At 41.6% G+C, this 23925-nt stretch overlaps 1 protein-coding gene across 2 annotated transcripts in view; it reads left to right on the top strand.

Annotated features, from left to right (window-relative positions):
• The window catches only part of iqsec3b (IQ motif and Sec7 domain ArfGEF 3b), a 37047-nt gene extending 13711 nt beyond the window's left edge, over positions 1 to 23336 (top strand). The window contains exons 5-15 of one of the 2 annotated variants that reach the window (XM_058075530.1): positions 1128 to 1870; positions 2367 to 2528; positions 5141 to 5263; positions 11659 to 11825; positions 12340 to 12479; positions 13853 to 13984; positions 14142 to 14241; positions 14356 to 14514; positions 14595 to 14687; positions 18909 to 18955; positions 20510 to 23336. In XM_058075530.1, coding sequence (XP_057931513.1) covers positions 1128 to 1870; positions 2367 to 2528; positions 5141 to 5263; positions 11659 to 11825; positions 12340 to 12479; positions 13853 to 13984; positions 14142 to 14241; positions 14356 to 14514; positions 14595 to 14687; positions 18909 to 18955; positions 20510 to 20929 — 2286 coding nt within the window. In that variant the 3' untranslated portion in view covers positions 20930 to 23336. The remainder of the gene's footprint in view (positions 1 to 1127; positions 1871 to 2366; positions 2529 to 5140; positions 5264 to 11658; positions 11826 to 12339; positions 12480 to 13852; positions 13985 to 14141; positions 14242 to 14355; positions 14515 to 14594; positions 14688 to 18908; positions 18956 to 20509) is intronic. The other variant, XM_058075528.1, reaches the window with a different exon arrangement.
• The last annotated feature ends 589 nt before the right edge of the window (positions 23337 to 23925 follow it).

Genomic DNA, 23925 nt, shown 5'->3' with positions numbered 1-23925 from the left:
AATTACGCATTTCCCAGCATGCTTTGCTGTAGTTAAAATGATCACTTTTGACTGACTTATGCCTCTTTAAGGTGCATGTACAGACAGTGTGTAATAGTTAAATTGTTAAATAGTTACATGGATTTTATTTGTGTACAGTTAAATTATTTTGACTTTTGGTCTGAATCTGGCATATTAAGAACGGTTGTGAATTTTGTGCTACATACAATATTGTTTTCACCTTTAAAATTCTAATATTTGAGGAGTAGTATAGTATAGTGTAGTATAGTATAGTGTAGTATAGTATAGTATAGTATAGTATAGTGTAGTGTAGTGTAGTGTAGTGTAGTGTAGTGTAGTGTAGTGCAGTGTAGTGTAGTGTAGTGTAGTATAGTATATAGTTTTGTGATGTCAGCTCTGTAATATATATTTGATGGCAATAAGGAAATGTGTGATGATAACCATAGAACTGGTAATTTAACTCACTGGTAAATAAAATATAAACACAACACATTTCACAAGCTGAAAGCCATGTAGCCTTTCCCTAATAGATAAAAGGCCTATATTTCTCAATTATTAATATTATTAATTAATTATAAATATTAGCCACAAATCTGTCCAAACATGTTAGTGAGCATTCATAATTCATTCATTGATTGGACAGCATTATTATTGCACAGGATTAAAAATCCACTCTGTAACTGTATTTGATTATATCAGAAGATTACCAGATACTGAGTGACCTTCGACAGCACCCCCTGACCCCCCCAAGCCCTCGGTCACACCACAATATAGTTAAAAAATAGTTCTCATTTTTACCTGTGCCAAAAGGTATCAGATGTCACCATTCTTTCGCCTTCCCTTCCCTAATTTGCCTTTGAATTTAACATTCATCCCCAAAAAAGCCATTTACAGTGGATGTTGTAATTGCTCAGACATTGTCACCATTCATGTTGGCCCACTCGTCTTATAATAGAGCAGAAAATTAGCCAGAGAAAAATTAGAAGTCCATTTTGGTTCCAATTACCTCATAAGACTGTAAGATAACCTTTGAGGTTACCATCTCAGTTATTGTACCTGTAAAAGAACAAACCATGCAAGTGTGCTATCACATCCCACACTCATAATTGTGCGTTTGCTCCTTTCAGCTTCATTCGCTGGCTCAGTCGATAGATGAAGCCCTCCGTGGTTGGAGCATGTCAGAAGGTGGAGAAGGCAAAGGCCTCCTCATGGACCCCAGTGCCCTTAGAGCAGCTGCCCAGAGTGCCTGCCTGCCCCGCAGCGCCAGCTCTCTACTCATGGCCTTCAGGGATGTGACGGTCCACATCGACAGCAATAGCTCCTACACCATCTCCTCCGCTACCACCACCACCACCACCACCTCTCTGGGCAATACAGCTGAAGCGGGCAGCAGGAAGACCTCCTTGAGCGGGATGGGCGGAGTAGGATTTGGAGGAGGGGACGGGCTGTCGGCGGAGGGTATCGAACCAGAGTTTCCTGCGCCCCCTCCCAGCGAGGAATTGGAAATGGTGGATCCTGGCTCAAGGAGGGGTTCTGCTGTGCCCCTCCCAGGGGTGGGAGGATTTCTGGAGGGGGAGAGCATCTTAGACAGAGCGGGGTCCACCTCCACATCTACCTCCACATCCACCACAATCGCCACCTCAACCCAGTCCAACCAGCAACCCGCCCAGATTTACACCCAGTACCAGCAATACCACTACACTCACCCCCAGCAGGTGGCAGCGGGCCCCAGTCCTGACGCCCTCCAGGCTCTGGTGGTGTCCTTGCCCAGGGACAGATGCCAGGATCCAGCTTCATGTCGTTCTCCTACCCTCTCCACAGACACACACCGCAAACGGCTCTATCGTATTGGACTCAACCTTTTCAATGTGTGAGTGCAACCAAACACACACTGTTATTTCTTTGTATTCACCATCTTTCTTTATCGTGATGGTCGTGAAAAGAAAGAACATAAATGCCAAGGCGATAGAAGAGATATAAAAGAGAGCTCTAAGGAGGGCATGAACATTGTGAAAGGAGCCATAAATAGAGTGCACGCCTGGCCTGCACTTATTATTACTATTAGTTGGTACGAATTAAAGTTGATTAAGTCGCATGCATCACTGACAGCAGCTCTGACCTTAGCGTACAGAGCTAACAGCTTTTGTGCATGGATGCACTCGCCTTGTCTTTTCTTCTCACACACAAACACACATGAAGCAAACACCCTTCTTAAAGTCAAGTATTTTCATTCTCATCACTTTACCTTGTAAAGGGTTATGACTTTGCTTATAAACTCGATTATAACAGTCCTTTTAAAACTGTATGCTAAAAGGATATATATATAAAAATGTAACCTTGTTTGCGTTGCTGGTGTGTTCTGTCAGGAACCCGGAGAAAGGCATCCACTTCCTGATCACACGTGGCTTTGTCCCAGACACGGCCATTGGCGTGGCTCACTTCCTGTTGCAGAGGAAAGGTCTGAGCAGGCAGATGATTGGAGAGTTTCTGGGCAACAGCAAGTTGCAGTTCAACAGAGATGTTCTTGAGTGAGTCCTCATCATTTATATACTGTAAAATGTTTTTTTTATGTGTTTGTATTTATTTTTGTATGTATTTATTCAGTCTTTATTGTCATTGTCTTTATTTGCATGAAAAACAACAAACAGCCACAACAACTTTACAAATAAATAGTATAAAATTCTAATAAAAGCTAAAAAATTAGAATGACATGAATATAAGAGTTCTATAATAATAATTATTAAATAGTCAAACGGGCAGTTTCTTGTACTTGACATGCAGCTTTCAACATTTTATTTTTTATTTTTTGCTTCCCATGGAGACGACTTTAGGTTTAGTATAAATAATTCACCACAGCTTTCCAGACTCTATGTGAGCCATTAAAAGATTTTTTTCAGCAATTGAACATTGGCCATCTTTCAAATGTTTCAATGGGGATTGAAAAAAAGGCCACGAGCCAAAAAAAAAGACCCAACAACAACAGAAGTAGAAGAAATCAAAGAATGACCAAGTTGTGACACTTTATTTAACCCTTTACATCAGTGATTCTCAACTAGCGGGTTGGATCAGTTTTCAGTGGGTCGTGCAGTCTTTGGCAAAAAAAAAAAAAAAGTGTAACTCGATTTTCATGCCGCCATGAGGTGAGTGCCATTTTTATGGGCAACTTGAGCGTGAGGGGAAGGATGTTGAGTGAGGACTTAAGGCACTGTCCAGCTGACACACAGCTAGATAGCTATGGTACATATCTAAAACACTATGTGTTGCATGGGGGAATTCTGCCCACAATGAAGACTACCAGGTGCAGTATGACCTTAGTGTTCAATGCCCAATTTGATCTGTTGGGGTGTTCTACCAAAGAAATGGTCCTCCTGTTATTTGTAAAGTTACCTAATGAGTGTTGAATCAGAGCAACTCGATTCGCTTGATTTTTAATTTCTTGTTTTACTAGTTTGAGGAGGTAGAACAGGCCTTGAAGTAAACGGAAGGTTGGTGGTTTGAGCCCCCCGTCACTATCGTTATGTCCTTGAGCAAGACACTTTCCCCACCTTGCCAACAGTGCTATGTGACTGTATGAATCTGAATTAATGTTTGGTGGGGTCGCACGGTAGTCGAGAGGTTAGCGCGGAGGCCACACAGCTAGGAGACCCGAGTTCGATTCCACTCTCAGTCATCTCTGTTCTCTCTGTGCATGCATGGGTTTTCTCCGGGTACTCCGGTTTCCTCCCACATTCCAAAAACATGCTAGGTTAATTGGCGACTCCAAATTGTCCATAGGTATGAATGTGAGTGTGAATGGTTGTTTGTCTATATGTGCCCTGTGATTGGCTGGCGACCAGGGTGTACCCCGCCTCTCACCCGAAGACAGCTGGGATAGGCTCCAGCACCCCCGCGACCCTCGTGAGGATAAGCGGTAGAAAATGAATGAATGAATAATACAACATTCTAACAACATTTTTAGGTCAGATAAGTGGAAAAAGCACAATAGGTCCCCTTTAAAAGTTCATTTTCACAACTTTGTGACACTCCAACATTACAACATTTTTAGTAATGTTACGACTTCATAAAAAAAATAGTTTTTACAAAGCTTTGACTTCAATCTAGTCAATGTGCAACTTTTTCCGTAATCTTGCATGTTTATTCTCTTTGCAAAACTATGGTATGCTTGTAACGTTATGACTTTTTTCACAATATTATGAGTTAATTGAAGTACATTTACATAATTTTTCTCCGAAAATATTTGATTCTCATCAATGCACAACACTGTTCTTGTAACGCTACAACATTTTTTTAACTTTGCAACTTAATTCTTTTTTTTTTTTGTAACTTTTTCTTTTAACAACTTTTTTTCCTTTTAAAAAAAATGAAAATTTTGGAACATGACAACTTCTCATTCTTAGAAAAACTTATCTTGTATATTGTAACATTACTTTTTTTCTTATGTTGTGACCTTAATCTTGTAAAGGTACAACTTTTGTCTCGTAACGTTATGATTTTATTTTTGGAACATTACAACTTTATTCTGAAAACTTTGTGATTTCATTCTCATGAATTGACAACCGTATTTTCTCCAGTGTGGCCTTAAGCACGCTAGCATGCATAAATGTAGCAGACTTTTATTAAAAAGCTGCATCCATCCTCATGTGGAGACAGATCCAGGATAGAGCATGAGGCTTTTTGCTGAGGTTGTTGCAGAGATGGTAGAAATAGGTCACTGCACTGCACACATACACACTCATACGTACACGTTCACTCGCTCTAAGACTCACAGTGGTGCGTAACCCCCCCGTGCAGGCATACATGCACAACACATTCATGTACTGTATGTGCTGCCTCTCAGCCTTTCATGTACCCCTCTCCTGTCCCCTTCCTCTTTAGAAAGTCATTATGTGGCTCACTCGGCCATCTCTTTGCAGCCTCTTATCTCCCACTGTCATCACAGCCTTTCTTCTCCACTAATGTGTGTGTGTGTGTTCAAACACTTTGCCTGTGTATGTGTCTTCCAGCTCAGTGGCTCAGTAATGGAAGTATGACTGTAAGAAGAAGGTTTGCTATCAGCACTTGGCGATGCGGTAGTGCATACACGTACTAAATTGTTGGCTAAACTGCTTTTTTATGTCTTGTCCGCTTCCTCGCTTCATAGTTGCGTCGTGGACGAGATGGATTTCTCCGGCATGGAGTTGGACGAAGCATTGAGAAAGTTTCAGGCTCACGTTCGTGTGCAGGGTGAGGCGCAGAAAGTGGAAAGACTCATCGAGGCCTTTAGGTAAGAACCGTGGCCATTTTTATTGTAAAAATAAAAATGTCGGTACAATGCTGTTATTATGTCACACTATTTACATAGTAATGCATCTATCAACATCCTGCCGACACTATTTCCCTCTCACATTTTCAGATTATGCTCTGCTTCACAATCTCACAGTACATGTTTCCCCTCAATGAGCAGCAGCCCCCCAGTGGCGCCAGCACACATGCAACCCCAGACCATGACACCGCCACAACGAGTGTCTTGCTACTCACTCACTTGTGTCATCAGCTTTTTTTTTCACACAATAATTTGTGTCTGTGTGTTGATGGCTTTTGGTGACTGCTCTACAAGCTGTAAAATGACTTCTCTAAAGTGTACTAGGTTCCCAAAATGGGGTACGGGAATTGTAATAGGAGGTACGTGAATAGAAAAAACTAAATTAGCGCCCAACACTCTGTGCTTGAATGCCTCACAGTGCAAGGAAAACAGAGACAGAGCATGAAGTTCTTCATTGCTTTGGGTGCATCATATGAACAAATTAGTAAATACGTATGATGATTATTTTGTGCATTATGAGTCTTTCATGTTGATTTAATTAATATTGGTGTTCCAGTGGTGAAAACTTGTCACTGTTAGTGGAGATTCTCAAGAAAATGAGGCTTTTTCATTGGTTGTATGTATTTTTTCACTTCGGATCCTGCTTTATCATGATTGTTAAAGGGGATCTATTGTGCTTTTTTTTTGTGCCAAGATTCATTCATTTTCTACCGCTTATCCTCCAGAGCTGTCTTCGGGCAAGATGCGGGATACACCCTGGACTGGTCGCTAGCCAATCACAGGATGCCAAGCTCAAACTTGAATAAAATATATGTAGGATGATTACTTATCTATTTATCAGGTCTCATGTCAAACGTTGTCAAAATGTGACCATGCAAAATACTTTTTTTTTTTTTACCAGAATTACCATAAAATTAACTATGTTAAATGTAAGTTAATTAGAATAAACTAGCGTTAATTAGGCCTAAACTAGCGTCCTGCGGGCCACATTTGACCCGCGGGCCGGGTGTTTGAGACCCCTGTACTACGCAGTCCCACAGCCCTGGTGGCCCACTGGTGCAAAACTCAAAGTTTTTTGTGGCCCCTATAGGTGGCGCTTGAGGCCCAAGTTTGGGCCGTGGTCCTATGGTTAAGAATCACTGCTCTATAGTATGCTGAATCATTTCTATAGTATTGTGACGATAAAAAGTGTGTGTGGGGGGGGGGGGGGGGGTACACTCTCTTGTGAAATACTGTAGCGAACTACATTACTCGGTGGAAACATGGCTCTTTAAAAACCCTTCCACAAATCAATCCCATGCTTGAACTCAAAAGGCCACACTTTTTTTTTTTAAATCATTGCTTCCGGTGACTGGTGCTGATCTTATATATTCTGCACTAAATCTAAAAAGTAAAAAAAAAAAAAAAAGATCTTTGATGTCATGTAGAAGCCCTGGGCTAACAGACATACCCAACCAGTGAGGCATTTTAATAACCTTTAAGTGCTTCTGTGAGCTCATCGTGACAGGTTCTGATGAGACCGAAGCTTTGTATGATTAACAAATTATACTGATTGCCTGTAACCATGGCAGAATTCGGCTGTGTGCTTGATTGTCAGCCAATTATACCGCAGATGCATACAGGCACCAAAATAGATGCTGTCTCTACTTCCTAACCTCTCAGTGACACTTTGTAGAAACATCTTTGTACTTGTTTGTACGTGTTGCAAGTTTATACGATATCATGCAAATGCACAAATGAATACGCCATCAATGGTGACTCATTTTACAAATGCATTTGCAAATTCACCTCTAGTGTAGTTCTCACTGGAACTCTGTGGGTCGAGAAGAACAAAAAAAAGCTTTTTACTTTGTGTCAAAAAAGTGTTTGAAACTATAAAAGGGAAGGAAGTGGCCAGACTAATATTCTCTGCAGCGTTGCCCTTGAAACATCCTGGAAGTATCCTGCGTAAAGTGCCTGCAGGACAAATGGGGGGAAAATTGCTGCTGTGATTTAGTGTTATAGATGTGCCAGAGTCACTGAAATACGCTATGTGTGTCCTTTGTGCAAGAGGATCAACACATTTTTGGAGAAAACTATTTATTGTGCTACCTTTTTTTCCTGCTGTTTGGATAAAAACTACTGTGCTAGTACATGAAAAAAATTATACTATGCTTCTCACACTTTTCTGACCAATAAATGTTGTTGTATTATCATGTTAAACAATGCCAATGGTCAGATAATGGGTTTGTACATTTGGAAGTGAGACCGGAAAGAAGTTTGGGATGGCTCTGAACGCTCGGTTTCAGAGAGCTCTTTCTAACACTGGCTGTTTATGACATCACAGAGAGCCAGCCTTCCTTATATGGACATGCACTCCTGCACTCACTACTGCTCTCAACACAGCTTTGCTTCACTCTCTTTACGATTCTTAGTTTTTGCACCCAGGAAATCCTTCTATGAGGCAAGCTCAGTGTTTGGAGTTGGTGATTCCCAGCAAGAGAAAAATATTTTCATCTGTCAACTGCATTTCACACGAGATTGTACTTTCTGATAAACTACCATTTTTGCTTTATTTTGAATAAATGTCATATTTTGTATTAGTATTCTCAGCTGCATCTTTTTTTTATATCCTTAGAACACACAAAACTCTGGTTTCCTCCCACATTCCAAAAACATGCTAGATTAATTGGTGACTGCAAATTGCCCTGTGATTGGCTGGCGACCAGTCCAGGGTGTACCCCGCCTCTCACCCGAAGACTGCTGGGATAGGCTCCAGCACCCCCGCGACCCTTGTGAGGAAAAGCGGTAGAAAATGAATGAAAGAACACAAAAAAGTGAAAGACGTTTTTATGTCATATAAGGATTGTGGATGATGGCCAAAATTCCCCAAAGGTGCAGTTTTCCTTAAAGTGACCTCCATCTCATTCTACTTTATGATGACTAGCATGGTCTTGCTCTCGATTGATGTTGTCCTTAATACTGGGCCTCAATTAATTCTGTTAGAAACAAGCTGTTCTGATTGGCCGGCATCCAGATGGAAGCTGAAGGGCACCCTTTTACCTGAATATTGCATTTTTATTCTCTTTTTGCCGCAGTCAGTGTGAGTGTTTGATATAATCAGAAAAAAACTGAACACAGAATGCACAAAGCTCAATCAACACCTCCAGACCACAGGGTTGCATACACAACAAGAGAATGATGTGAGGGTAATTCATATTTTTCACATTTTGCATATACATCCATCAATTTTCTGTACCACTTATCCTCACAAGAGTCACAGACTTGCTGGAGCCTATCCCAGCTGTCTTCGGGCGAGAGGTGGGGTACACCCTGGACTGGTCGCCAGCCAATCACAGGGCAAACAACCATTCACACTCACATTCATACCCATGGACACATTTCAGAACTTGCAGTGTTGTCATGGGTTAATCACATTGGGCCCTTGGGTGCACATTACACATTACACATTCACCAGTCATCATAGACATAGTGTGTGTGTGTGTGTGTGTGTGTGCGCATGGCTGTAGCTAGGAGTATAGGTCAGGAGTGAGCCGGTGTTATCAGGACATCCAGACATGAGATGCCATGTGTGTTACGTAACACTTGTTATGTCATCTGTTGAAGTGTGTTGCACTTGTCGTGGGGAGTCTTTTTTTTTTTTTTTTTTTACATAGTTTGTGCCAGCTGGCGTGCCACCTTCATACGCAAACATGATGATCATACCGAGGCCAGAGAGCCGGTGTTCAAAGCAGACTGGTGACATAAGAAGGAGAGCCAAGAGTGAACAACACGCAAACACACACACACATTATTGCGGTGTGTTATTTACTAACAGGACTGTTTATTCACACATAAACATGCAGTTATGGTTGGAGTGATGCATTCAGGCGCACAGTGTAGCTTGTCTTGCATCAAGACATGCTGCATATTACATCAAGTAGGCAAGTCAAGAAGTGTGTGTGTGTGCTCATTGTGTGAAGCAAGTAGGATATTTTTTTACCCCAACATTTTTCACCATTATCCAGGATTACACAGAAACCACACAAAAGATTTTCACAAATGTGATGAGTGTAAGCACAGTTCAGCCATGCACTCTGGACAGGGTTCAAACCCGCATCCACAAATCCCTGGTAAATGCCAACGAGCTAAAAGCACCAGTACAGTTTCTCAGGGTGTCAGGTTTACCAATGTGCTTCTCTCACAGCTACACCAGCTGGTATCCGTTACAGTTTTATTAAAAGAAATCATTTTGAACCATAGTCATAACCCATTTGACAACCCCTTTTTTCATGACGAAAAAGAGATGGTGACAAGCTAAACATGGCTCTTTGAGAACTAAAATATGACCTAATATGTGGTAGTTAGCTGTAGTTTGATCAAAGTTACTTCAGATTTATCAGAGCACAGACTTGTCTGCAGCATAACCATCAATCACCATCAAAATTAATAATGTCACCGTGACAACCAAGTATCTTCATATCTACAACTGCATAAACCCCACCACAATGCAACACAACTGCCGACCAGCGACAGAAGCAGAAACATGCATAGGTGTTCAAGGTGTGGTGCAGGGGCCATTTGTGGAACATGGATCTTTGCAGAAATAAAATGTATTCTGTTATAAGCTATTGTTTCAGGAACTGTGCCTTATTATGACATATTATTATTATTCATCCATCCATCTTCTATGTCTCTTATTCTCACTAGGTTCCTTTTTAATTTTGCTCCCATCTTTCATGAGCTGAAGTCAAAAAAACTTTTTATACCTCTCCCAAATATTGTTCATAAATCTGTTAGGGCGCACTTCTCCGTCCATCCACCTCACAGATGTAGCATATCAAGATTCTTGTACAGTTGCGCCTTAGGCTGGCCACAATAAAAGACCACTCCAAAATGTGCATTTAATTGTATTGAAGGGTGGGGCTTTGAGGGTTGTGGGGTCAGAAATATCCTGTCACGTAACCTCCTTCCCAGACAGCGGGGATCTGTTGTATATGATAGGATCGATCTACCTATCTACCCACGTATCTACCTATCTACGTATATGCAGTGACAAGTCCACAGTGCCATGCAGCAAAGCAAACCGCTTTCCACGTCGTTGTCTTGTCTTAGCTGTCGTGATAAAAGCCTCCTTCCTGTTAAAACGGACCGCTGGGTAAGCGTATGTGACAGTAAAAGAGTTGGGGAGGGAGGTGCAAGTGAGACTTTGTGAAGCCTGTGGGCAGCGACGGAAACGACAAACTGCACCATCTCTGCTGCAGCCAACATGACGTGTAGCGTTACTTCACCAAGGGCCAAAGCACTTTGCACTGTCAAATGCGTCCTGTCATTGTCATTCATGATGACATCAATGTCCCTTGTTGTCAGTCACCATTGAAATGACCATTAGACCATTTCCAATTCAAGTCTCATGCTGCCTTCGCAGTCTTCATTATTTGCACCGACTGTCCTACTGCACTTTTCCCTGGCTGCTGTTATTGTTATTGCGCCCTATGGTATCACTGAAAATCCCAAGACTTCCTAGCAGCTCACAAACAATATCCTAAAATAAGGAGCGAGAGAGAAAATGTGGCGGAGTTGGCGGGAGGATAAAGCTGCATTGCAATAAAGTCATGAAGCGTGAAGTCAGGGGGCGCTTCATTAAGTTAGAATGCGCTTCAGGACACACAAAGACTTTCTGAGAGGTGTTTCTAATATTCAGTCCATCCCTGAAGGTCTACTCAAGAGAGGTGGAACCAATATTAAAGTATTTTTCATCATCGTTTCATATACTGTAACACTTCATATTAAAGTCAATGCAATTTACAGGTTTTAGTTTTCATTTTTTCCTATACATTATATCCTCAATGACTAATTCATTAAGTATAAGCAAGGTCACATTTGATTCATACTGTTGAAAATTAAATATTAAACCATATATTTACTATTTGTAGTTTAGTGTAGCTGTGCACTGCGTCATATTGAAATATATTCCTCATGTTTTTTAGCCAGGAATTCATAAAATGATAGTGTGCAGATGCAGCTGGTGTTGTGGCCAGTCATATATTCTATATTCCATATTCTCTCTGTAGTCGATGCTTCTCGATTACAGTGTGATGCAGCGAGTAAAGAGAATAAAATAAATACTTGATATGCCTGAAGGCGTTATTTATTTACATATATTTTCATATACACAATCCAAAACTGTCAACCCATGAATGATTCTTTAGCCTATGCTATTCATTTGTAAACTTTATTTTGTGTATAGATTGGCTTGAATCAATTGTTATTTATTTATTTTTAGATTGGCTTGAATCAGTTGAAAACAATGTTTACTTGATTTATTTATTTTTAAACATTATTATATGTGATTTGTCCTGTTTTGTCCTTGACAGCCAGCGCTACTGTATGTGTAATCCTGATGTGGTGCAGCAGTTCCACAACCCCGACACCATCTTCATCTTGGCCTTTGCCGTAGTCCTTCTCAACACTGACATGTATTCGCCTAACATCAAACCGCAACGCAAGATGGGCCTGGACGACTTCATACGCAATCTGAGAGGTGAGAGAGAGTACACATTTATTTATGTTGTTGTTTTCATCAAATTGAGCATTTATGTATGGACATGCACACATTTACTCCAATAAAGCCAACTTTAATTGATTGGACTTCTCTTGCAAGTCACATGAAGTCAATTTCTCCAAAAGGCCTCGCCTCGCTCGCCTCGCCTCTACCATCCATGATATCCTTGAATCCTGAATGTTCTTCCCCAGTGATGTGCCCAATTAATTGCGGCTCATTGAGATTTAACGATACAAGGTCATATTTTCCAGAAGCATCTCATCACCTCCGCTCTGCTTCAGCGCCGCTCGGCAGCAGAGCAGTTTGACTTCTATTTACCTTTACTCAGCACACTTCTCTTAAGTCAACAGCAGTGACTGCCGACACAATCTCTGCTCTCTGAGCTGCTTCATTGTCAGGGAAACTACATACACCGGAATATGACTCTTAGTACCCATGTCGACTGTATTCGATTTAATCTCAACCATCCAATTTGGATGCTTGCTCTTTTGAGGTGTGGACGATGGAGCAGACATCCCCAGAGAGATGGTGGCGGGCATTTATGAGAGGATCCAGCAAAGAGAGCTGAGATCCAATGAAGACCATGTTACTTATGTGAGCCGAGTGGAGCAGTCCATCCTGGGCTTGAAAACTGTAAGTACGACCAACTGTCCAGGGGGTGCCCACGTTCTAAAATACTGCTTATATACTACTACCTATACTGTAGTACCGAATACCTTATCTCGGTACCTCACTTACATATCTACATTTCAAACACTGGGATGTTAGATAGATTTGTTACCATAGTGACCAATTTAAGATGATTTTTCAAGTTTTTGGAAACTTGCTTCTCTCCAGGTCATTGATGTATGTGAATGAGGAAAAATATAAATACGGTATTTTATTTTTGAATACTATGTTAGAGAATTTTGCTTATTTTAAAGGGGACCTATTATGCTCATTTTTTGTATTGAGTTGTGGTCTCCTATAGAGCAGTTACACACAATAACCCACACAGAAAACTTTCAAAATCTTCCAGAATCTGCACCTATTCCAGCTGTATTTCCTTGGATTTGTGCTTCCCGGTGTGAACGGTGTGTTTTAATGTATTCCACCCACAGCAAGCAAGATTGGTCACACTCCCTAAGTGCTTCCGAATGGGGTTCCTACAAATGAACCCCACTTTCTAATATAAGGAGAAACTGGACACTAAATTATATTTGTGGCGCCCCCGATTGTTTTGTTGAGGTTGTAGTCAAAATATTATGGAAGACATGCATGACATACATGTAATATTGATATCATGAATGTTTTATAATCATTAGACATACAATCAATTACTGGCAGTTGTCCTGACAGAGATGTTTTGCTTAATGTCGACCATGTTTCTACTCAAATTTTACAGACATGTGCTTGTCAGTCCTGTAAACATGTGTACCAAATTTTGGGGTGATTTGGTGAAAAACCCTAAAGTTACATTGGGTGTTTTGTAGAGCATATTGTCAGTCCAACTTATGGGACCAAACTTTGGGGTTTAGTAACGACGAACCTTAACCAGAAAAATAATAGCACAGCTAGGAGACCAGGGTTCAATTCCACCCTCGGGCATCTTCTCATGTGTGGAGTTTGCATGTTCTCCCCGTGCATGTGTGGGTTTTCTCCGGGTACTCCGGTTTCCTCCCACATTCCAAAAACATGCTAGGTTAATTGGCGACTCCAAATTGTCCATAGGTATGAATGTGAGTGTGAATGGTTGTTTGTCTATATGTGCCCTGTGATTGGCTGGCGACCAGTCCAGGGTGTACCCCGCCTCTCACCCGAAGACAGTTGGGATAGGCTCCAGCATCCCCCGCGACCCTCGTGAGGAAAAAGCGGTAGAAAATGAATGAATGAGTATGGGTGCATATTTTGGTTAATTTTCACCCTACATACCTACCTGCCCCCCACCTACCTAACCTGATCAGACATACAGTACTTGTTACAACCTATCTACTGCTTGCCCCCTAACCCATCGGTACCTTCCACAGATCCTGGCTGTACCCCACAGGCGTCTGGTGTGCTGCTGTCGCTTGTTTGAGGTTCCCGATGCCAACAAACCTCACAAACAGAAACTGTCGCAGCTCCAGAGAGAGGTCTTCCTCTTCAATGACCTGCTCTTGGTGAGCATACTCCAGTAGTCTAACATATGCTCCTACACCCTCCAGTGAAACATATTTGATTCCTTCAGCTCTCTCTTGTTCTTTTATTTAGTCTGCAACTTTCAAGTATTTTTATGTGTTTTTTTTGGTGTGTGTGTGTGTGTGTGTGTGTCTCCAGATCTTGAAGTTGTGCCCTAAGAAGAAAAGTTCAGCATCATACACTTTCTGTAAAGCAATGGGTCTTCTGGGGATGCAGTTTCACCTCTTCAGCAATGAATGTAAAATGCAGATAAAAGAAAAAAGCATTTTGTATTATTTGTATTCCGTACATTGTTCAAATGTAACCAAATGCACATTTTTGAAAAAACATTCTGTGTTTCTGTTCCTACCAGACTATGCCCACGGCGTCACCATGCTGAGCCCGTTTACCTCAGAGAAGAAGCAGCTGGTCAGCTTTTGCTCGCCAAGCGGGGAGGAGCTCAGGAAGTTTGCAGAGGAGCTCCGAGAGGCTATTTCCGAGGTCAATGAGATGGAGCACATACACATCCAGTGTAAGGAGTGGAACTACTGTGCTAGTATATACAAACAAACACGCGGATATCTACAGCTGGCTGTTTTCTGGTGTTAATAGGGGAACTGGAGAGGCAACAAGGCATCCAGCCACACAGCATACACACAAATGGCGGCCAAGTGGATGTGCACACAGGACATGGCTCCCCTTCAGGTACTGTGCATATCATGCTCTTTGTATATCACAACAGAGTGAAAATTGGTCAAAACATGCACCTCTACTTTGTCCTAGGATGACTTAGAAAAACATTTTGATCACAACCCAAAACTCTGTCAATGTGTGACAAAGGTTTATGCACAACTTACATATGTTGTGGAAAACATTTCTATCATCCTAAGTAGGATAGAGAATGCCTGAAATAAATACATAACTGGCAGTTTTTATTACCTTTGCAAAACAAAGGGGTCAGACAACACACAGTATGCATGGTGGTCTGTAGGTGTCTCTTGCCGGGAACTTTTATACTTCATAGCATGCAGATGAATTACATTAGAAAAAAGAGATGGGCGGCACGGCGGTCTAGTGGTTAGCACGCAGACCTCACAGCTAGGAGACCAGGGTTCAGTTCCACCCTCGGCCATCTCTGTGTGGAGTTTGCATGTTCTCCCCGTGCATGCGTGGGTTTTCTCCGGGTACTCCGGTTTCCTCCCACATTCCAAAAACATGCTAGGTTAATTGGTGACTCCAAATTGTCCATAGTTATGAATGTGAGTATGAATGGTTGTTTGTCTATATGTGCCCTGTGATTGGCTGCTGTTTGGACCAGTCCAGGGTGTACCCCGCCTCACGCCCGAAGACAGCTGGGATAGGCTCCAGCACCCCCCCCCGCGACCCAGAAGAATAATCCAACACTTATACATCCAATTCAAAATGGCCATCCTTCATAACGTCAGTAAAAGTTCACTTGTGGCATTCATCCCACTTTACTGTCTTTCAATGAGTTTAGTAGTTGAAATATATACATACAGATGTAGCGGCCGCAGGCATGGCCGGTGAAATGGAAAGGCTTACCGCAAAGTTGTTTTCTGTAGGTATGGATATCAAAGAGGGGGGTTGTGAGCATGCAGCTTGTTGATCAGCCACAGCAGGAGCCGCTGATTACCTGCACCTGCTGGCCCTTTAGCGAATCAGGAGGGGAACTACCGTCAGCTGACCAAGTTATATAACTGCTCCTCATTAGGGTGGTGGCAAGACATGGGTTACATGTATATACTTTCACCAATTTGACACCTCTTGCAAATTGCATTGAAGTCAATTCAAACTTGATAGGCAGCACCTTTTTAGTTACTGGTTTACATTTCAATGATATAAGCTATGCAAAAGAAAGTGAAGCCTAAGCTGATAAGCTGAAGTCTGCTTGACTGTTTATTTACTGGCTGCAGATGCTTACTGGACTCTTGTCAGCACTGTGACAGCTATGATCAGGTGCATTTAGCCACAAATTTGTTTCCCTAAAGCAAACAGAAAGTTGTGGTCATTTTTTTTGATAAACTTAAGCCTCGTAAATCTTCTTATCTCACTTACCGAGGAAAAAAAACAAATAAGTATTTTTTTTTTATTCCTTGCAAGATTCCTGTATGTAACAAAAATGCTTAAAATGGCAACTGCTTGTCACTGATTAAAAGCCAAGGAGACGTGAATATGCCAAGGTTAAATATCATTTAAATGTTAGGTAGTTAGTGATGTCACAAATCATACACCGTATTTTCTATACACTATAAGTATAGGTAGTTAAGCGACTATAAGTCACACTTTTTTTCATAGGTTGGCTGTTCCTGCGACTTATACTCTAGAGCGACTTATAAATGTTACATAAACACTGGACACTTTTTCTGTTCATGTTTATTTTTTGTGTAGCTGAATAACCGTTGTGTTAGCATATCTTACACCTATTCAGCCTGTTCTCTATTCTTTTATTGTTAGAACTTGCCTTCCAAGATGACGTAATGTCTGTTTTAGTTAAGTAGTTTGTAAAATAAATTACCCGCAAAAAATGCGACTTATACTCCAGTGCAACTTATGTATGTTTTTTTCCACCTAAGTATGCATTTTTGGACTTGTTCGACTTATACTCCGGAGTGGCCTATAGTCCAGAAAATACGGTATACAGATTTGTCTTGTGACTTATGAGTTGTACAAAATAAATAAATAAAACAAAATAAATTTATAAACATAAAAAAAAATTACGATGCATTCAGGTTTCCTTGTAGAAAGCTAATGCAACATTTACTACTGCTCAGATGCAGATTTTGTGTAAAAATGATTATATTGTTGTTGGATCTGTCATGTTTTTTGATCAGACAGCAATGCTAGAACATATTCCCAGCCAATCACAGGGCACATATAGACAAACAACCATTCACACTCACATTCATACCTATGGACAATTTGGAGTCGCCAATTAACCTAGCATGTTTTTGGAATGTGGGAGAAAACCAGAGTACCCGGAAGAACATGCAAACTCCACACAGAGATGCCCAAGCGGAGAATTGAACCCAGGTCTTCCCGATCTCCTGACTGTGTGGCCTGCATGCTAACCACTCGAACACCGTACGACTGTTATCATTTAGCTTGATTTAAAGTTTGAGTTCATTTGGAGCGTTTGATACACACAAATACATACAGTATAATCATGTCCTGTTATTTATATGTCTTTCAATGAAATACTGTAAAAACAGTCATATTTCACACATAGTTGCAAATGGTGATTAGTCATGATTAATTAATCTGAAAAACATTGTTAATAATTGCAATCATTTGACAGCTCTAATGGAAAATGGAAACTCAACTCATTCATGTTTCCAAGACTGTTACCACTTTTGTGTTTTCTAAAAGTAAAATTATGCATAACTAAAAAGAGAAAAATAAATGGTTGGTTCTGGTATTCTTAGGTGCTTGATAGAGCAGCTAAGATGTTTGTGTGCGAGCACGTAGTGGGAGACCCATCCCGAAAAACATTTGGGAAGTTGAATGGCCAGCCGTCTACTCTTATCCTCCTCCAACCCATTTTAAGGCCGCCCAGATGTGGACAAGTTTTACTGCTGCTTCAACAGACAGGTGATGCCCACACGTAGAATAGAAGCCACAATGGGAAAATGTACATTTTCCCACAACTGGCTTAAAAAGTCAGAATATAAAAACAGGTTGGCTAAATGGCCTAAATGCAGACTTTGTGTTAAATCTTTTAACATATCCAACATAGGCCGGCGGTGGTAGTGAATCATGTGATGGGAAAAAATACACTTTACTGTCGTCTGGTTGCCACTTCCTGCAGTACTGGGTTGGTCTTTCTTTGTATGAGCGACATTACCTATAGCTATAATCTCCTGCAAATTATGTGGTAACATAATGGCATACAGCTGCACGGCGGATGAGTGGTTAGCACAAAGGCCTCATAGCTAGGAGACCCGTGTTCAATTCCACCCTCAGCCATCTCTGTGTGGAGTTTACATGTTCTCCCCGTGCATGCGTGCGGCTTCTCCTCCCACATTCCAAAAACATGACAAACGTTAATTAGTGACTCCAAATTGTCCATAGGTATGAATGTGAGTGTGAATGGTTGTTTGTCTATATGTGCCCTGTGATTGGCTGGCGACCAGTCCAGGGTGTACCCCGCCTCTTGCCCGAAGACAGCTGGGATAGGCTCCAGCACCCAGGCGACCCTCGTTAGGATAAGCAGTAGAAAATGAATGAATGAATGAAAAACTATTAATACATAATTTATTTACATTTACTGGAAAAAGTATGGAATTGTGAAATGTCATTTATATGACATAAACAATGAAGTGGCCTGCGAGACAGAAATATACATTTTCAGTTTTGTTCCATTAATTTATTTGTATTCATATCATTTGTCAGCTGTTTGGGTCCCCCTACCCTGGAATTAAAAATGGAACATTCTCGTCTTCTATGGTTTAGAGGACTTTAATTTCTCTATTTGCAGTTTTAGTTGTGATAGAGGAACTTTGCCTGAACAAATAAAAAACAAAAGTCCCAGCAAGTTAAATCATCCGTCCAGTCCAGGGTGGACCTCGGCTCTTGCCCGAAGTCAGCTGGGGTAGGCTCCAGCATACCCCTGCGACCCTCATGAGGATAAGCGATTTCAAAAATGGATGAATGTTAAATTGTTTATTATTAAACATTTAATTTTGTACCTGGAGTTTACTGGCTGTGAGCAGGACAGAGATTCCTGTCTTACTATGGGCTACCTCATTGTTGTCATACTGCATGCTGCTGATTGCAGAAACTGACACGGAGTTGATCAAATGAACATATGTTCCACTCCACATACACTCACATCATTGGTGCCAATTGTATACACCTTTGGTGGAGGTCCTGATTTACACATACTGCCTGTTGATTTTGTGCCCACAGGTCAACAGGACGTGTACGATAAAACAGGCAACAATAACACAGTGGAGGTAAGTGCCAAAACCACTCTTGTCTCCCTCAGGTAAGTGCGTGCTTGTTCAGCTCTGTGAGTGTTTTGAGTGTGTGTGTGTGTTTGTTAGGGAGGGACTAGTCTCATCTTTCAAAGAAGAAAGTCAACTTCTTGCTTTGCTTTAATAATGACAAGAAAGAATAGGAAAAAAAAAGCTGTGCCCGAGGCTTATCACCGCCATGTTGTCAAGGATACAAAGGGTGCTGAGAGGCCCGTGAGGTTGTGACGCTGATGTGGCTCACATGTGGATGACTAGATGGGTGAATGAGTGGATGAATGGATGAGCCGCCTTTCTGCTGACGTCCATTCTTCAGCAGCTGCTTCTTGCCAGCGGCCTCACTCTATAAGCCTTTGCAAGCCAACGTAAGCCAGGCTGTATCGGCACTAGAGGCTTGATGTTAGTGTACCCACAGTGTGTGTGTGTGTGTGTGTGTGTGTAATAAACAGCCATGAGTTGTTGTTGTGTTCTTCTCTCCTTTTCTTCTCCCTCTGACCATTTCTTCCCCGTCTGGGCTAGTCCTTTTAGACATGTCAGTCATTGTGTTAGGGAGGCACCACGCCCTCGGTGTCACCTCTATCCCCTATCCTGACACGAGACCCTCTACCTTTGACCAAACAGAATAAACACACACCCACCTACCCACCCACCCACCACCTCTCACTTTTCAGGGCAGTGCGTGATAGGAAAAAAAAGTTGGGATGCTGTGTAAAATGTACATTATGGACCAAAGTTTGTATTATGTTTATTTGTTTATCAGCAGAATATGGAATAAGTTGGAGTCACCAATTAACCTAACATGAATGTTTTTGGTATGTGGGAGGAAACCGGAATACCCGGGGAAAACCCATGCATGGGGAGAACATGCAAACTCCACACAGAGAATCAACCCCAGGTCTGACTGTGTGGCCTACATGCTAACCACTCATGCACCGTGCAGCCATGCTAAAACATATTAATTAATTCATTAATTCTCTACCACTTAGCCTCACGAGGGTTGCGGGGGGTGCTGGAGCCTATGCCAGCTGTCTTCAGGCGAGAGGTGGCGTACACCCTGGACTGGTCGCCAGCCAATCAGAGGGCACATATAGACAAACAACCATTCACACTCACATTCATACCTATGGACAATTTGGAGTCGCCAATTAACCTAGCATGTTTTTGGAATGTGGGAGGAAACCGGAGTACCCGGAGAAAACCCACGCACGCACAGGGAGAACATGCAAACTCCACGCAGAGATACCCGAGAGTGGAATCGAACTGTATTATGTGCTGTTATGTATAAAATTTGTGTTGTGAATGAATTATATGCTTATAAGAATATTTGGTGGTCATTATCATTTTACACAACGTCCAAACTTTTTAGAGTTAGGGTGAAAAAAGAAGTGAGTCAGTGTGTGTGTGTTGCATGCGCTCACTATGCACTCCACCTCCGTGCATGCCTGCATGCCCCCGTGCGTGACACACCAGAGGGCTGCGTAAGGCTGCGTTCAGGCTGGTAACTCCTCATGCGTTCTCTGGCTGTTCCTAAACTAGGTGTCAATTCACAACAGGCTGCAGACCTACCAACTGAGCCAGCCCAGCGTTGAGGCCACGCCCCTGGCCCTGACCGCCCCGCCCGCCTTGCTCAGCCCTGCTCAGGCTGCCGAGCTCCGACCGGAGACGCTCATCCAATGCCAGCAGATCGTCAAGGTCATCGTGGTGGACCAGAGCGGGCGGGGCCGCATGGAGGCCTTCCTCAGTCAAGGCCCGGCCGCCCATCAGCTCATTCAGTCAGCCTTGTCCACACCTGTGCACGTCAGGGAAGGGGACGGGCCCCAGCCCCCTTTGCCGCCACCCCCACCCCCTTACAACCACCCACATCAATTCTGCCCGCCTGACTCGCCCATGCCACTCCATCACACTATGCCTCTCACTCGCAGGCGTAACTCTAGTGGCTCCCGCAGCATCGTCTGAATGCCCCCCCCCCCAATGCCCACATGTTGGAACAGTTGTCACCCCTCTATGAGTAGTAAGCATTAAGAAACAGCCAAAAGAGCAACCATGCCGTCGGAGTTCAACAAAAAGACAATGAGCTGAACCATCATTGCCAACATGGACGTCATTTTTAAAGAAAACACCATAGCTGAAGATGTCTGTCCATGATTCACCCCTGTATGAAAATACTATTTTGATTCCCAATTATAATCCCCAATGGACGCTAGAATAATATAAATATGGAGGACGTATGCTTATGCTTATGATTTAGCCCATGCACTGAAATGAATAATCTCAGCACTACAAATGGAGCTTCTCAGCGCTGTAATGATTTCTTTCTTATCTCCCTAATTAGCTTATCTGTGTCATTTCTTATTTCAGGATAAGATAAGGTGGAGCAAAAATGGCTCTACCACATCTAGCCTGCATGTACAGTATCATGTCATACATACACTTCATGTACTTGTAAAAAGAGGAGTATTAGGGCCATACAGACAACCAAAAGGACATCATGTCACTTTAGTAATAGTAGTCGGATTTTTCGGGAAAAAGTGGTAACTTGAAGGAATACAGACTGTTAAGCTGCTGTTTCTTATTGAACAGAGTCAACAAGCACTACATTCATGTAATGTAATGTAACAGTACAGTAGTGCAACAAACTTTTTACTCGAAATGTTATATACATATTCATCGTTGTATAATAATTGAATTCATAATATTTTGATAATAATGCAGCATTATTCTTACTTACTCTAACAAATTATTACTATTATGGTGATATGATGACCTTTCTCTCATATTATTATGACTTTATTCTTTGGGTGAGAGGCGGGGTACACCCTGGACTGGTTGCCAGCCAATCACAGGGCACATATAGACAAACAACCATTCATAATATCATGATAATATTTTTTTTAAATGAAGGTGTTTGTTTTTCTTTTAATACAACATCCAACATATTTGATTTACAGTGTGGCCCTCATACTCCTCCATATTCATGTTGTTTGCTACAATGCTGAGGCATTTAGCTGAAAGGAAGTGACAGGAAGTGCTTCCATTAGCTTCCTCACGGGCAGTTGGGCTACTTGATCCCTAACAGCCAACAATGAGGCTCCTCTCCTCTTGTACATTGCCGCCTGCTTCCTCCAGTGTGAATATTCTTGTTACCTTTCCATTGAGGCCATTTATCAACCGGGAGATTCTTACTTGTAGCTTTAGTTGAAATAAAGGACATTAAAACGGAGGGATGAGGGTGAACAAACACACAAACACATCACAACCCCTATTGCACTTTTACTTTCTTGCACATTGAAAAAAATATATATAAAAAAAATGCAGAGATGCATTCTTGTGCTGAATGTTAAATCAGGAAAAAGGAGCGGCAAGATGATCCGTGAAAATAATCGTTACTTGTCATTTCATCGCCGCGTCTGAGCCGCTTTGTACAGCTGATACGAGACGCACTGAGCACATCTGGTAACCTCTTTTGCACCGCAGAATATATTGGATAAAATATATTGTACATAGCTATAAATATAATATATAGATTCTATTCTGAGAACGTGATCCCTCGTTTGTGTGCGTGTGCGTCAATGTCTGAATTTGTACAGAGAAGAATCTAGTTTAAAACAAAAAAGGAGATATAGTTGTTATTAGTCACATCTAACATGGTGGGGGTGTCCTAAATATTAGCGCGAGCAGGGAGGAGGCTTTTATAGACTTTGGAGCAGTTACCATGGCAACACAATCGTCATTACGGTAGCATGTCATGTTATTACAGGATTATTAAGAGAAGATGTGTAAAGGGCTATGCTGTTTTGGTCAACAGATACACAACACACATACACACACATACACACACGCACACATACAAGCACAGCAGCCAAATTCGTAAGAAATTAATTTTAGAAACTGCTTGTCTTATTTTCCTGCTTTGTTTTTTTCTTTTCCGTGAACTTTACAAACTGACTTGATTCAGCATGTTTGTGTTATGTTTGTTTTCAGCGACACAGGAGCTTTGTATCGCTGTTGTCAGGGCACGTCCACTCTATTGATGTCATTTTCTACCCTGCAGTTTGTTCTTTTTATTTAACTTGCTCCCTGTCCTGCTTCCCCGCCGACCCTTCCATGCCTCCTCCTCTGGTTGTCATGGGGATGCACCCGCCTCATGCATCCTCACTGTGGAGCACTGTCATGATGAATATTTGCACCCTCACTGTATTTCTAAAACAAAGCCAATCTGATTTCTTAAAAAAAAGAAACATGTTTATTATTATTATTATTATTATTATCATTAATATAAAAAAAGTATCCAAGTATTTCTAATTTTTGTTTGTTTTGTTTGGAGAGAATGAAAGAATAAAGTAGTTTTTACTCTCTGTGTGAATATTGACTCTAATGAAAGAATTTGCACGTAGGAGGGTTGGTGGTCTGCCGGGTTTATGGGGAAAATCAGTCGGTAATAGCGTTCCTGTGTCTTCAGCACATAGGCTCTGAACTCATTCATTATGGGATGAGGCTGCAATATTGGATGTGACAGCACACACTTTGGTCCACAAGCTTATGAATCATCAATTTTGCCTTTAGCAAGAACCTTTAGCTTTCATTTAAGATATTGTACTAAAAAACAATATTTATCATTTGGGAATTACAGCAATTTTATGACGAATAGCTCAATTTTTAGGGATTTAAGAGTAAAATATATTTCAAATCTCACATTTTAGTTAGCATTTTTTCTCTAGGGACAGTACTACACAATATATAGTAATACACAATAGGAATCGGGAAAGTAGTGTATGATATACTTTAGAGTAGTCAGTGCAAAGTTTGTAAAGCGGTAAAGATGAACTAAACGGAAAATGACTGAACACACATCTATTATTGGTGACGTAGCTGGCAACACAATTGATTATCACGATAATTGTGATAATGAATGAAGGTGACAGTGAGCATCAGTGGGAGTGCAACATGACTAG

This window comes from Doryrhamphus excisus, chromosome 6 (genome assembly GCF_030265055.1).
Source record: "Doryrhamphus excisus isolate RoL2022-K1 chromosome 6, RoL_Dexc_1.0, whole genome shotgun sequence".
Classification (NCBI taxonomy): domain Eukaryota; kingdom Metazoa; phylum Chordata; class Actinopteri; order Syngnathiformes; family Syngnathidae; genus Doryrhamphus; species Doryrhamphus excisus.
The sequence above is the reverse complement of the archived record's forward strand: the minus strand, read 5'-3'. Positions and strand labels throughout refer to the sequence as shown.